Source organism: Sitophilus oryzae, unplaced genomic scaffold (genome assembly GCF_002938485.1).
Source record: "Sitophilus oryzae breed Bouriz unplaced genomic scaffold, Soryzae_2.0 scaffold_1300_pilon_pilon, whole genome shotgun sequence".
Classification (NCBI taxonomy): Eukaryota; Metazoa; Arthropoda; class Insecta; order Coleoptera; family Curculionidae; genus Sitophilus; species Sitophilus oryzae.
Window position 1 is genome coordinate 29,119 of NW_022145950.1, and position 14,358 is coordinate 43,476.

Sequence of the window (14,358 nt, forward strand, 5' to 3'; positions counted from 1 at the left end):
AACAAACTATCGAGAAAGAATGTATCTAGATGACAAATTGATTAAATTTCTTTTGTTGTTTTAACATCCACAGGGTGTTTCAAACTTTCACCAAAATATCAACATTTTTATAATACTCGGCACGTGTACAACCCTCGTTTAATTAACAGTCAGATGGCTCACATCGCTTAAAAAATCATCAAAGTTGACTAGAACAAAATATATTAAACTTTAAAATACCTCAAAGTTTTAATATATCCATTTTTCAAAAGCGGTGAATGCATTTCAAAAAAATATACATTTTAGTCATATACTTTCTAATAAAACTCGCCTTTTATGTGAACTGAAAATCAATTAATATCAAGGGTGTTCCATTACAAAAAACACAATTTTGATATAAAATCTTGGGACACCCTGTAGAACTTATAATTTTGAAAATGATTTAAACTGACTTTACATAAGTTTCAAAATTTCACTTCAATACAAACTTTTGTTCTCCTTTAAAACCGTGTCGTATAAGACGCGCCACCCTGTATAATTCGATTTAAATCAAAATTTCAATGATTATAATATAAGCAGAATAGATATAGTTTATGCATTAGATTCATTTATTTCAATAAATTTAAAAAAAAATTAAAAATCCAAAAAAATTAAGAAGGAAATACCTAAGAATGACATTAAATAAAATGAAAAGCAACGAAAAAAATAAGTAAACATTTTAGTATTTTATCTGTAATACACAGAAGGTTTCATATTAATATATTCAAGAATTGAATTTAGGTAAAGTCTCTGGACACTCCACTCACAGTGGTGGATATTGAGGGGGACCCATGGGGTCAGCCCCCTTAAAATCTGTAAATTGTGTGAAATATTAGGCTTTTTGGTTAAAAATGCGCCCTAAAAAGCATATTCTACATTGCTTTTTATTTTGGGCCCCTAAAATAAATTCCCAAACTGCCCCTGTCTAATTATTAAAAACAATACAAACACTCCATTCATACAGGTGTGTTGGATGATGACCAAAAATGGAAGGCATGTCTTTAATGTACAACATGAAAAAATGTTAGTATCTTCTTCAAAAGCTGAAATATTCCTAAAAAATAAAGCTATTGAGATTAACCATATAACAAACTATCGAGAAAAGATATAACTAGATGATGAAATTATTTTAAAGTCCTTTGCTTTGTTAACAAACTCCACAGGGTGTTTTCTCCACCAAAATATCAATATTTTGTTTTCCCTTCTATAATTACGTCTCTGCAATCCTCGTTTTTAATTTAGAGATATTAAAAAGTCAAATAATTTAGCTACAAGTTGCTTAAAATCGTAAAATCGGTTCACTATAAGACAATATATAAACTTAAATTACATGAATATTTTAGTGTCTGTTTTTCGTGCCTGTAGTTTGCTTTGCTATTAACAGAAACATGTTTCCAGTTTCCTGAAACACACTCAAATCAGCGACAGCTAGTAGGTTTCGGTGGCTGGGACCCACACCAAATTTTAGTAAGTTAACTTAGGGGTTACAAGAAATATGTTTCGTATTAAAAACAACTTTAAAACTTGTGATTTTTTTTTTAATTTTTGTCATATTTAGTCGAAAAAAATTGATTATCGTCAAAAATCACAACCGCTCTGAAAACGCGGTTTTTTAAGTTTTAGGCATAAATTTAAGTAGAAAACGCTGTAAATTCATAGTCCTATAACTAAAATTTAAAAATATATTTTTGATTTTAAAAGCTTATGGTGGTAGACACAAAAAATGAAAAAAAAATACAAATTTAAAATTGTTTTGGCCAATACAGAAATATTTCGGTATGCCCTCTCTAAATTGAGTGTGGGCTTTATGCCTAGAAAAGTAAAAATGGAGTCTATTTAAAATATTTCTTGTTAGTTTCTTCTACCAGACGAATAATTTTCATAATGCACTCGTCTCTTAACGATTTATTTATTATATATATTGTATGGATTTCTATAGTCCAAAGCATTGACGTAACAAAGCAAATCCGGAAAGTGAACATTTGAAGTTTTAAAGAACGTGATATAACGTCACGATAAGATATTATACATCCTGGAACGTTAAGCATTTTTGCTTACAATTTTTTTGTTCTCAAAAACATTTTAAAATTTTAGAACTACTTTCTATGCTGCTACTATGGAGGGTAGAGGTAAGAAATATCTCTTGGAATTTTATTTGAAAAAGTGGTCACCAAAATGGGACGAATAAGGGTTCACTAATTTCCACAGTGGCGCTAACAAGCAATGAGGGATCGAACTGAACTTAGCGGTTACAAATAAAGGTATTAGTTATTCAAACCTACTGAATACATATAAAATTTCATCAAAATCGGTTATGCCGTTTCGGAGAGTGCGGTAAAAAAATAGGAAACAACCCTAGTTAAAAATAAGGGTTAATGGTAGAAGGATGAAAATTTAGGGTTGTATGTTGTAATGCAATGGTGACCGGTGACGAAGAAGTAAAGGCTCTCGTCTCCCAATTCAAGATGGTACTGAATCCTACACCCGGCATTTCCGACAGCCGACTACGCATTAAAATAAAAAAATAGTATGGGTACCTTAGGTCAGACTCAGCCTTAAATGAGTATTTGGGATTCACAATCCTGAGGTAATAATAGGCGGTTGAAGCGTAGTGCTAGCCATTACCATCTCTTGTATACCGAACGGCTCCGCATGCTGTACCTGTTACTCCCAAGACGTTAACATTGGTGCCCCAAAATTGGCTCACCCCTATAATTTTTATTTTTTTTCAGATAAAATAACGAGATTTGGTATGTTAGTATATGAGATAAATTAGGATTAATGAATATATTCAGTTGTTTTGTCATCGGTTTTGAAATGATTACAACTTTTGGATTTTAAATGGCAATTCTGTGTATTTTTACTTTATTCAATAAGAAATGACACTTGAATAGAATGACATATCATATGTCTACTTTTGATATTTTCGCATATGCTTATTTTGAAATTGTAAATACGCGGTCTATAACGACAATTTGACTCGAAATACCAAGTGTGTGTGGTATCAAATTATTCGTAAAAAGTTTTTTTCCAAATACTAATGAGCCACCATCGTTCTATTTGAAAAAATTCGAGATATGATTAAGAACACGATTTGGGTGATCTTTTAATCCGGCTAGGGACAAGACACTGAAAAACATTAGACAATCAAACTGACATCCATTAGTGTTTATAACAGCCATGACATTTAGATTAAAATTCTCCTAAAATACTACCTGTTTTTGAGCTGAATATGTCAAAAGCTTGATATAAAATGATATGTCATTCGTTTCCCAGAGTGTCATTTTTTATCGAATAAAGTAAAAAAATACCGAGGGTGCCATTTAAAATCAAAGTTGTTGTCATTTCCGGTGGAAATAGGAAATAACTGAAAACAATTGAATACCCTCAATCAATCTTAATTTATGTCATATACTGACATACCAAATCTAGTTTTTTTTATCTGAAAAATAAAAAAAGTTATAGGGGTGAGCTTACTTTTAAGACGCACCCGATATATGGGAGCTATTATTATTATTATGTTGTAATGCCAAATCATAAAAAAATAAAACTAAACAATTTTGTCCAATTCCTATCATATCTTATCACCTAGGGGTATAAAAATAGATAACAACTCTACCTCAGACCTACTGAATATACATACATAACAAAAATAATCAAAATCATGTTGGGGAGAGCACGGTAAATGCACTGTGACACGAGAGAATTAGAAGTATATATTAGATAATTGTAAAGGAATCATGCTCGATCATGCTACTGAGATGAAATTAATCAAGAGATGATTTCTTGTATTTCCAAATTATGTAAGCTGTGATGTTAATTACTTTGATGGGTTGCGTGTAAGCCCTGTATTTATCAAAAATATACCATGTAAATTTAATTATGTAGACGGGTCTATTACACCTACATAACTGCACCATACAGATAGAACTCCGCTCTATTACACGTCAAAATACGATTCTTCTTATGGGTCTGAAGAAATTTCTTTGTATAGAGGTGCGATTAGGCACGTGGGTGCTCAAAACATAATCAAACCTGGGCAAAGTTTCAACGGGCCAGTTGAAAGAATAGCGGCAAAAAGTCATTGGCAGTTTAACCAGCATCCGATATATTTACGACACCTTTTATTATTAGCCTTTGTGTTTTTATAGGCGTGAAGTTTGTGGTACGTGTTCAATAGCACGTAGTCCTGCCTAGACAAGTATATCATAAAGAAAAATACTATGTATGATCATAAAGTATGTGGATCATAAAGAAAAATAATTATTGATGTTTGAAATGATGAAAAAAAATTATTTACATGTTTTTTCTCATCATAAAATAATACAGGTTTTTGACCCAACTTCAGGTACATTAAAATGTTTAGTCTGGAGCATACTGTGTTAGCGAACATGTCGAACATTTGTTAATTAAACTGTTTCCAATATAGTGGAATTTATGCGAAATACGAGTATATTTATAGGACAAGAATATTCCGAAGTTCCGTACTGTATAGGGTGTCCTATTTTTCGTGTGTTTAATGCCTGTGCTCAGTTTATTTTAACGGTTGAGTGGACTATTTCTGCAATTTATGTCTTCCAAAAATAAAGTATTCCGTTTTGTTTAAATTAAACGTGTTACAAAATTTTTATGATAAAGAGTATATAAGTTAATAGATACAGCAATGCTGTTCTAATAGAACAGCCTTGGGGCGAGATTTATGACGTCACGCTAGTTAGATACTACGGATTAATAAATATGTTGTAGAATACATGGAAAACATAATTATTCCTCAGATTTTTGGTTTGTATTTTAAAAATGATGTAATTTAAATGAAATATACATAATATACAGTTAATAACTACAGCATATATACCTATTTATAGTAATAAATACTTTGGCAAATAAACTATGAACCATATAAATGCAGCAAATGTTTTATAAATATACAAATAATGTATTACATAAGATACTGGGTAAAATGTAAATATATTTTAAATTTTGGGGTTTGAAAATCGATCTAATTTAACAAAAAACATTCAATATCTACTAATAGTGATGTATTATTATTTGCATTCACAAAATTTATATGCATATTTTGCAAGTATCAATGTTCGAAAAATTATACCGTATGATCGAGAAAAAACGGCGTCCAGTTGGCTGGGAAATGAAGATCGCTGTCATTTTAAATGTAAATTTATATAGGAAATGTCATCGATCGTCATTTCAGCCAACTGGACGCCATTTTTTTTCGATCATACGGTATTTACAAAATAATACAATATCATCTAAAAAAGGGCGCTTCTGGCGAGGCGTGAAATGGAAGATCGCTGGTATTTATGTAAAATTACTGTAAAATTTTTGATTTGGGATTTTTAGGTTCCGGGAAAACGCGATTTAAGTTTTCATTTGGGTTTTCATTATTTTTATTTGGTTTAAAAAAAAACGTTTTGGCTAACTATAGCCTTCATCAGTGTTGTGTCATATGAAAAAAATAGTGTCGAATATAATCCAAAAAATTACATATGAAATATTCACACCACATAATAATGAAAACTTAATCAGCGTTTTTCCCGAACCTAAATCCCAAGAAAATCAAAAAATTTAGAATATCTAGAAACAAGGTTCAAGAATATCAAATTTTCCAAGATTGTAAAATTCTAGTTAAATTTTATGTGTACAATTATTTAGGAATGTCATCGATGTTCATTTCAAGCCAACTAGACGCCGATTTTTTTCGATGATACGGTATAATTTAAATGCAAATAACATTCGACCAATTAAAACAAAGAAATAAGGAATTTTTAGTATTTTTTAGTAACACCTTTATTCTTAAAACTTAATTTTGTATTGCAAATATACCAATTTTATTGTTATTTTATTCATATTGTATTCAGCCATCACTTAAATATTTGATATTAATTTGGTATTATAAATAATCAACACTATTCAGTAAAAATTACTGAACAAATATATGTTATGCTTTACATACATTAATTATCAAACAAAAACACATTCTTCTTTTAAACTTTATCATTCTTGTCTTTACAAAAATCTTTTTTAATTTTGAACTCAAAATAATAATCTTTTTCATGATCTTTAATACACATATTCTTTATTTTTCCCTAGATCATAATACCTACTTACGTGTTTGAATCTATCGAAGTTGAACCAACAACACTTGGAGTGGAGATTCCACAATAAGAATAAAATTAACATAATTGTTCAGTTTTCTTTAATACCATCCTGGGAGAATATCATTTTTAAGTTTATTAAAGATATTTTCAATAGAATTGTCTTGATTTATAACTCGTACCCACTTTTCTTGCTCTTCTGAATACTTTAAGCTGCCTAGTATAACTATCCTTTCCACCAGGAACATAACAAAGATGAGGCATAGCACCAAAAAACACTCCACTTAAGCTTTATTGATGAATTGTTAGAGTCTTAAAAAACACACACAAAAATCACGATAAATAAAAAATTTATGGGCACTTTTAGGTTAAAGCACTTAACAAAACGTGTAATATTTCGTGTTTTTTTATGAGAAACAGAGTGACCATCATAGTGACCATATATCTGGTAGTACTTTGTCACTTAAACACCAAAAATAATTAGTTTTTTGCACTACAATAACAAATAATACTCAAAATCAACCGACAATATGAATACAGAATCTAACCCAATATCTAAGTGTACAGCTGATGAAGTAAATGCCCGCCTGTAGGCTAGGGATCTTTTATAGAGGGCATTGATACAGTAATGTTACATGTCAATAAATATCTAAACTATTAATGTGTCTGTGGCTCGCCGTGAAGTTGGCAACACAACCAACTCTCCACCAGAGACATGTATTCCGCCACAGATCCGTAATCCTGACATACTCCCCCACCTTGAAAGCGACATTTTCCTTCAACATCCACTTTCATCATCGAAACATAGATGGAGGGAATGTATCTTGAAGTGACTTCTTATTTTGCTTGATTTGGCAGAGGACACAGCTTCACACATGAACGTTTGATTGTACCTGTGCTGGTTTTCACTGTAGCTACACGAACAGTTCCATCTTTCCCTGGGTAGACTTCTATAACTCTGCCTAAGGACCATTTTAAAGGGGGTTGGTTTTCTTCTTTAATGACCACCAAGTCATTAATCTTAATGGGGTTCACTTTTTGCTGCCATTTGGACCGCTGTTGGAGCTCGGAAATATATTCTAATGACCACCGGGACCAAAAATGTTGTTGTAGCTGCTGGATTCGTTGATATGTTGATAATCGGTTTTCAGGTATCTCTACGAGATCTCGTTCAGGTAATGACGTTAATGGTCGGCCGATTAAAAAGTGAGAGGGAGTAAGAGGTGTTAAATCTGAGGGTTCGTTGGATAAAGGGCTCAAAGGGCGAGAATTGAGAACAGCCTCAATCTGAACTAATGCGTGTAAAATTGTTCAAAAGTTAGTAATGCATTACCCGCTACGCGCTTTAAATGACATTTGACAGATTTAATTCCTGCCTCCCATAAGCCTCCAAAGTGAGGTGAGCGAGATGGAATGAAAGACCAGCTAACTCCTTCATTTTCTATATGTTCAGACAAAGATTTATTATTTTCTTGTAAGAAATTATATAAACGTTGCATTTCAAAATTAGCACCCACAAAATTTGTGCCGTTGTCTGAAAACATTTGAATCGGTTTTCCACGTCGAGCAATAAAGCGTTTAAATGATGCTAAAAATGCTTCCTTAGTTAGATCAGAAACAAGTTCGATATGTATGGCCTTAGTCACAAAACAAACAAATAAAGCAATGTAAGCCTTTGTAATCTTGCAGCCACGTCCTTGCCTGTCCTTTACTGAAAATGGCCCCGCATAATCTACTCCTGTTCTATAGAATGCTGGGGCAGGTGTAATTCTATTTTTTGGTAAATTTCCCATTAGAGGAACACTTGATTTCGGGTGTGTTCTAAAACATTTAACGCATTCTCGATATATTTTTCTTGCTAAATTACGTCCTCCTAGGGGCCAATATGATTGACAAATTGATGCTAAAAGGTGTTGAGGTCCGCAGTGTAATAAACGCCGGTGTTCCCTATCAAATAGTAATTCAGAAAATATATGTTTCGAGCTTAAGATAATTGGGAATTTTCGGTTGAAGTCCAGATCTGTATTACCTAATCTACCACCCACTCGCATTATCTTGTCCTTGTCAAAAAATGGCTGAATATGGGATAATCTTCCTCTTTTAATTTCACCTTGTTGAAGCTGAAATATTTCTTCCGCAAATGATTCATGCTGAGCAAATCTTACTAGATATAAATGAGCATTTGCAATTTCTGTGTGCTTTAAGGCTCCCTTGCTTCTTTCTCCTGTTTAGCTTTACAATTTGTAATAAATCGTAAACAGTATGCTAAAACACGTTCCAAATGCGATAGATTAGAATAATTATTAAAGTCGATTATTGGTTCACTGATAAATACCGTTTCCATCAATGTAACCTTACGTAATTCTGGTAACTCTACATTGATTTCAAGAGTATGCGGCCATATGTCCTCAGTTGATTTCAACCAGTCTGGACCAAACCAGTAAAGATTAGAAAATGGTAATTCTTTGGGTCTTACACCACGTGACACCAAATCGGCTGGATTATGACTGGATGGAACATGTCGCCAGTCGCTTACGTTTGTGATTGTCTGAAGTTCTGATACTCGGTTAGCTACAAACACTTGTAGTTGATTTGGACTCATATTAAGCCAACCCAAAACTATTGTAGAATCACACCAATATACTATTCTACTTGGTACTAGTTTGGTTGCTTCTAATATTTTTTTTATTAGGCGTGATAGCAGTAAAGCACCAATTAATTCCAAACGTGGAATCGTCTGAACCTTCAATGGAGCTATTTTTGATTTAGCACAAATCAATCTTGTTTGTATTTTTCCTTCTTCATTTTGCGATCTTAAGTACACGCAGGCTCCGTATGCGTAAGACGATGCATCACTGAATCCATGAATTTCAATGTTGATTGCGTGTTTACACGTTATCTGTCTAGGAATTTTGATATTATTCAGATTACTTAATTCGTTTCTAAAGTTTAGCCATCTCGTATGTAAGGGTTGTGACAAAGATTCATCCCAGTCAAGTTTTTCTATCCAAATATCTCTTAGGATAATTTTAGCCACAATTATACATGGACTTAGTAAACCCATTGGATCAAAAATCTGAGCTATTTCTGACAAGACAGTTCGTTTTGTAATATGTTTATTAAAACTATTTCCAATCTTATAAAGAAAACAGTCTTCCTTTCCATTCCACGTCACGCCTAATGTTTTGGTTAGTTCGTTTACACCTAGATCAAGTGTATCTGCTTCATTTCTTTCTTTCAGTGATTGAAGTATTGTATTATTATTAGATATCCATTTACGAAGACGAAAACCTGCTGTATTAAGGACCTTTGATATCTCTGTTACTATGTTAATAGCCTCTTCAATTGTATCAGCACCACTCAACAAATCGTCAACATAAAAGTGGTTTTGTATTACATTTGCTATTGGGGATTTAGTTTTTTTCTATTTCCACCCCTAACTGATATAAACATCTAATGGCTAAATATGGCGCTGCAGATGTGCCAGCAGGTTACTGTGCGTCTAATTCATAAAATTCTCGAGTGGCTCATCAGGTGTTTCACGCCACAAAAATTCTTTTGTAATGGTTTTGTTGTATCTGACACATCCTATACATTTTCTATATCAGTACCAATTACATAGTTTGTAATGTCTGATAGCAGCAGGAGTGAGAATAAATCTGACTGGATTGTAGGTCCAACAAGTTGCAAATCGTTAAAAGAATATCCACTACTACTTGGACATGAAGCATCAAATACTACCCGTAACTTGGTAGTCAAACTTGATTCTTTTATAACGCCATGATGGGGCATGTAATAACTAAAAGTTGCATTATCTGGATGTTCTATCTTGGACATATGTTTCATATTTTTATACTCGTTAATAAAATTGATATAACGTTTCTTGAATTCAGGATCTCGTTTAAATCTTCGTTCTAGAGATAAAAACCTTGGTTTTGCTATATCGTATTTATCGCCTAGGACTTCAGGACCTTGTTTTAGAGGAATAGTTACTACAAAGCGTCCTTCACTGTCACGTTTGAAAGTCCTTACAAATTCTTCTTCACACAATTTTTCTTCGTTTGACAGTGGTTTGGAGTGTCGAAACTCTTCTAATTCGCAGAAACGAGTGAGCTGCTTGTCAATGTCATTAGCTTTAGAAAAATTACGTATTGTCGTGGTACAAGGATTTGACTGCATACGTCCTGCAATAACCCAACCTAATTTACCCTTTTGTAATAATAATCCATTATTTAACTTGATTTGTCCAACACACATAAGGTTCCAGAAACAGTCAGCTCCTAAAAGCACATCAACTCTCTCTGGCTTATAAAAATGAGGATCTGCCAATTTAATATTGTCTGGAATGTTCAAATTTTTGATATTAATTTTAAAATTAGGCAAGGTTTCTGTAATGTTTCTTATAACTAGAAAAGAATTTTTAAATGAAAAGTTGTTTACCTTAGAATGTACTTGTATAGAAATCTTTCCTGACACATTAGATTGAGCTTCACTCAAACCACTTACTGTTATCTTGGTTGGTATTACATCAAACTGTAACTTATTACAAAAGTCTTCGGTTATAAAACTACTTTGAGAACCTGAGTCTAAAAGTGCCCGTGCTACATGACATTTCCCATTTTTATCAAAAATCTTTAGTAATGCTGTTGAAAGAAGTACCTGATCTCCATTAAAATTAATATGTGATGATAAATTAACTGTCTGTTCGTTTTCTGAACTGGATACTCGTTCTTCATGTAATAAGGTATTATGTCGAGCATTACAGGTTTTACAGGAACTTGCATAGCACATTTTACTTGTATGACCCAACCTTAAACAGTTAAGACACAAGTGATTCTTCATTGCTTGTGTTCGTCTTTGTTCGATTGATAACCTTACAAATGCCTCACAATTTTGAATGTAATGGTCCTTTTTGCAATATACACAGTACGGTTTTGATGCAACAAAGGCTTTTGTTTTATTGTCACCCTTTGACCTTGGAATGACTCGTTTAGAATTCTTACTTTGTTCCAATGTTTCCAACATGTCTGCTCGATGCTTCAAGAATGTGGTTAAATTATCTAAAGTTGGATTTACATAACCAGATTTTGCTTCCTCCCAATGCTTTAATGTCTCATTATCTAGTTTTATAGAAATTAAATATATTACCAATGTATCCCATGTGTTTGTAGGTTCATCTAAAATGGTGAGGTCTCGTAAATGCTTAGATACATTGTCAATAAGTTTTCTTAAAGCTTGAGATGATTCTTCATGAACCTGATTGAGATTAAATAAGGCTTTAACATGATTTTGCTTTAAGATACGACTATTATTAAAACGATTACAAATTAATTCCCAAGCAGGTTTATAATTTAAAGCAGAAAATGCCAAACTAGCAATAATCTCTCTTACACGCGGACCCAAAAATGCTCTAAGGTAATGGAATTTCTGTATATCAGATAAATTAACATTTGTATGAATTATGACTCGTACGTCTCTAAATTCAAGCCACAGTGAATGTAATCACCATCTATAGGAATTTCAATGGCTGGAGTTTAAGGTTATTTAAATTTTGACATATGTCACATTATCAGAACCCGTTTCTATCTAAGAAGAAAGCATTATCATTGTCTTGTTCAATATTAGTCGTGTTTTACTTACAAGAAATACCTTTGCTCGTGTTGCTAATGTTTTATTGAAATCTGATTCAAATGCTGTGCGTTCATCTAGTTCTACATCAAAATTTGTGGTAATTTCTTCTTATTTGCAATTGTACCTCATCAAGTTTCTCAATTAAATTAAGATAACCGATCTTTACGCTGTGATATGGGGTGCATATATCGTCGGTATTAGTATTAAGTAAACTTACTCCTCTAACTGCTAGATAATTGTTAGATTGTTATCTGAGCCTTAAAGGGCTGCCTGTCTCCGTACTAATTCCCCGGGAATTTCTGTCATAGCATCGATAATAAGTTGCTTCGTTTTTAATCGTGATTTGTTTAAAACCGGTTTAAACCTAATTATGTAAAGACAATAAATTCCACAAAGCTGCCAGTTCAAAATGATTATGATCTCACTACGGTAATGAAGGTTAAAAGGACAAAAAGGGACTCACTTGATTCTTGTCGGCTTTTCTGACCAATTTCCTTGCTTCTTGAGACCATCCGGCTCGAAGGACCAATGTTCGGTTTATTTTAACGTTGAGTGGACTATTTCTGGGTAATTTATGTCTTCCAAAATAAAGTATTCCGTTTTGTTTAAATTAAACGTGTTACAAAATTTTTATGATACAAAGAGTATATAAGTTAATAGATACAGTAATGTTACATGTCACTAAATATCTAAACTATTATCTGTGGTCTGTGGTCGCATGTGAAGTTGGCAACAATAAACTAACTCTCCACCACAGAGACATGTATTCCGCCACAGATCCGTAATCCTTGACAGCCTGGTTCAGTAGCGTAGCGTAGGCCCCGCAGCACCCGCAACGGCGGGGGGGGGGGGCACCAGTTTTATTTATTAAATACATATACATGTAAACAGCGTCCCCTACAATTTCCAAAAATAAAAGAGAAAACATTAAAAATATTTTGGACTTGATTTAATTTTTAAGCTATATTGTTACCTTAATAATGTAGTATGTTTTAATTTTAAACACATAATATTTTTTTCCTTATTTTTATTTGTTTCTTTTTTACATTTTATTAGTTCCTCTTAATTTATTTTAATTTGAATCATATTTTTATTAGAAAAAGTCTATGTTTATTTATTTTTATTATTTAGTTTTCTTTTAGTACCTAAGTTTTGTTTTTTGTTGATTTATTTTATAATGTTTAATTTTTTATTATTTTTTCTTATGTGGAATAAGTTTATTTTTTGTTTTTATATTTTAAATTACTTGATATACAGTACGTCTGTCCGTTCTGTAGCTACGGGGTATTCGATATTCTCTCGATGTTTTTCGTAAAAAATTAGACGACGCGTCCCATCAATAAAAATTCGACAAATTTGCAAGTAGCCAATAAAATGAGTGGGCGAAACGATTTGCGGTGACGTACTCGTCAAGTCGACGTATAAAATATATTGCTGTTTATTTAAATGTTTTTTGTCCGCATTTCTTTCATAGACACAGATCCAGCAGACGTACTGTACCTACATAAAGCTATATTATGTTTTTTAGTGTGTCTTTTTTATTTTAATATAAGGGCCCCAAAAAAATCTTGCCGGGGGGCCTCACATCTGAAGTTACGCTACTGGCCTGGTTTAATGGGGTTTCTCGTTTATGAGTAGAGATACAAAGATGGGGTTTTCACATCACTGTGCTACTTATGAAACTAAAGATACTACACATAGATTTTTCCATGCCTCCTTCTCCTTAATTCCTGAAATACAGGTCGAATTTAAAAATTTTGCATTTTTCCTTTTTTTACATTGACTCCCCCTCGTATCTCGGTTAACCTATAACTTATCCAAAAGACAAAAAGTGAGTTTTATAGAGTTTTTCACGTGGAATATAGTGGCGTAACTAGTTTTTGGCTGAGAGCTGTCAATTTTAAAATGACGAAAAGTTATGTTTTTTTTAGGATACACAATATATTATTTTATTATAATTTTTCTTACTATGAATTTTTTTAAGAACAATTTAAGGTAAAAAACGTATTATTTAACTTTTTAACATAAATCAATCTACTTTAAAGGAGATTTATTATTGTATTTGATTTAATTTTGATTTCCGTCGTGTTATCTCAATAAACTGCACCGAAAATGAACTTGTACAGTTTTTAGCTAACACCCCATCAATAATTAAAGTTATTGATATTTTTGTGCAATAATTCTACAAACAGAAAATGGCTTAAATAGTCAATAATCAAAATTTTACGCCGAATAAATTTTTTGATTGTTTTGATTACCTGATTTTATCCGGCCACCCATGTTAAAAAGTTAAATAAAGCATTTTTAACATTTTTTATCTTTGCTAAAATGTTCTTTCTTGATAGGTTTTACGGCCTAAGCTTCCAAGACTATACGGCCATGGTAAGATGTTTATTTACTCCAGAGTTTATTACGCTGTACTGTCCGGGTCGCTCTCAGGGGTCGGGTAAAGGCTGATTCATGGTACACCGTGACGGGCCGGGGCCGTGCGACGGTGAAGGCACGGCCAAACATTGTCAAATGTTATTTATACCTATGCATTCATGCTAAGCCGAGCACGGGCCGAGCTTCGCCGGAACCCGTCCGTGCCCCGTCC

At 32.7% G+C, this 14,358-nt stretch overlaps 1 protein-coding gene across 1 annotated transcript in view; it reads right to left on the reverse strand.

The window, feature by feature from the left end:
* LOC115874849 overlaps window positions 1–11,423 on the reverse strand; it is a gene marked incomplete at its 5' end in the record, with an annotated part of 35,636 nt that extends 24,213 nt beyond the window's left edge. The window contains 4 exons of the mRNA XM_030890148.1: window positions 7,025–7,423; window positions 7,465–8,355; window positions 8,490–9,533; window positions 9,743–11,423. Coding sequence (XP_030746008.1) covers window positions 7,025–7,423; window positions 7,465–8,355; window positions 8,490–9,533; window positions 9,743–11,423 — 4,015 coding nt within the window. The remainder of the gene's footprint in view (window positions 1–7,024; window positions 7,424–7,464; window positions 8,356–8,489; window positions 9,534–9,742) is intronic.
* Between the last annotated feature and the right edge of the window lie 2,935 nt (window positions 11,424–14,358).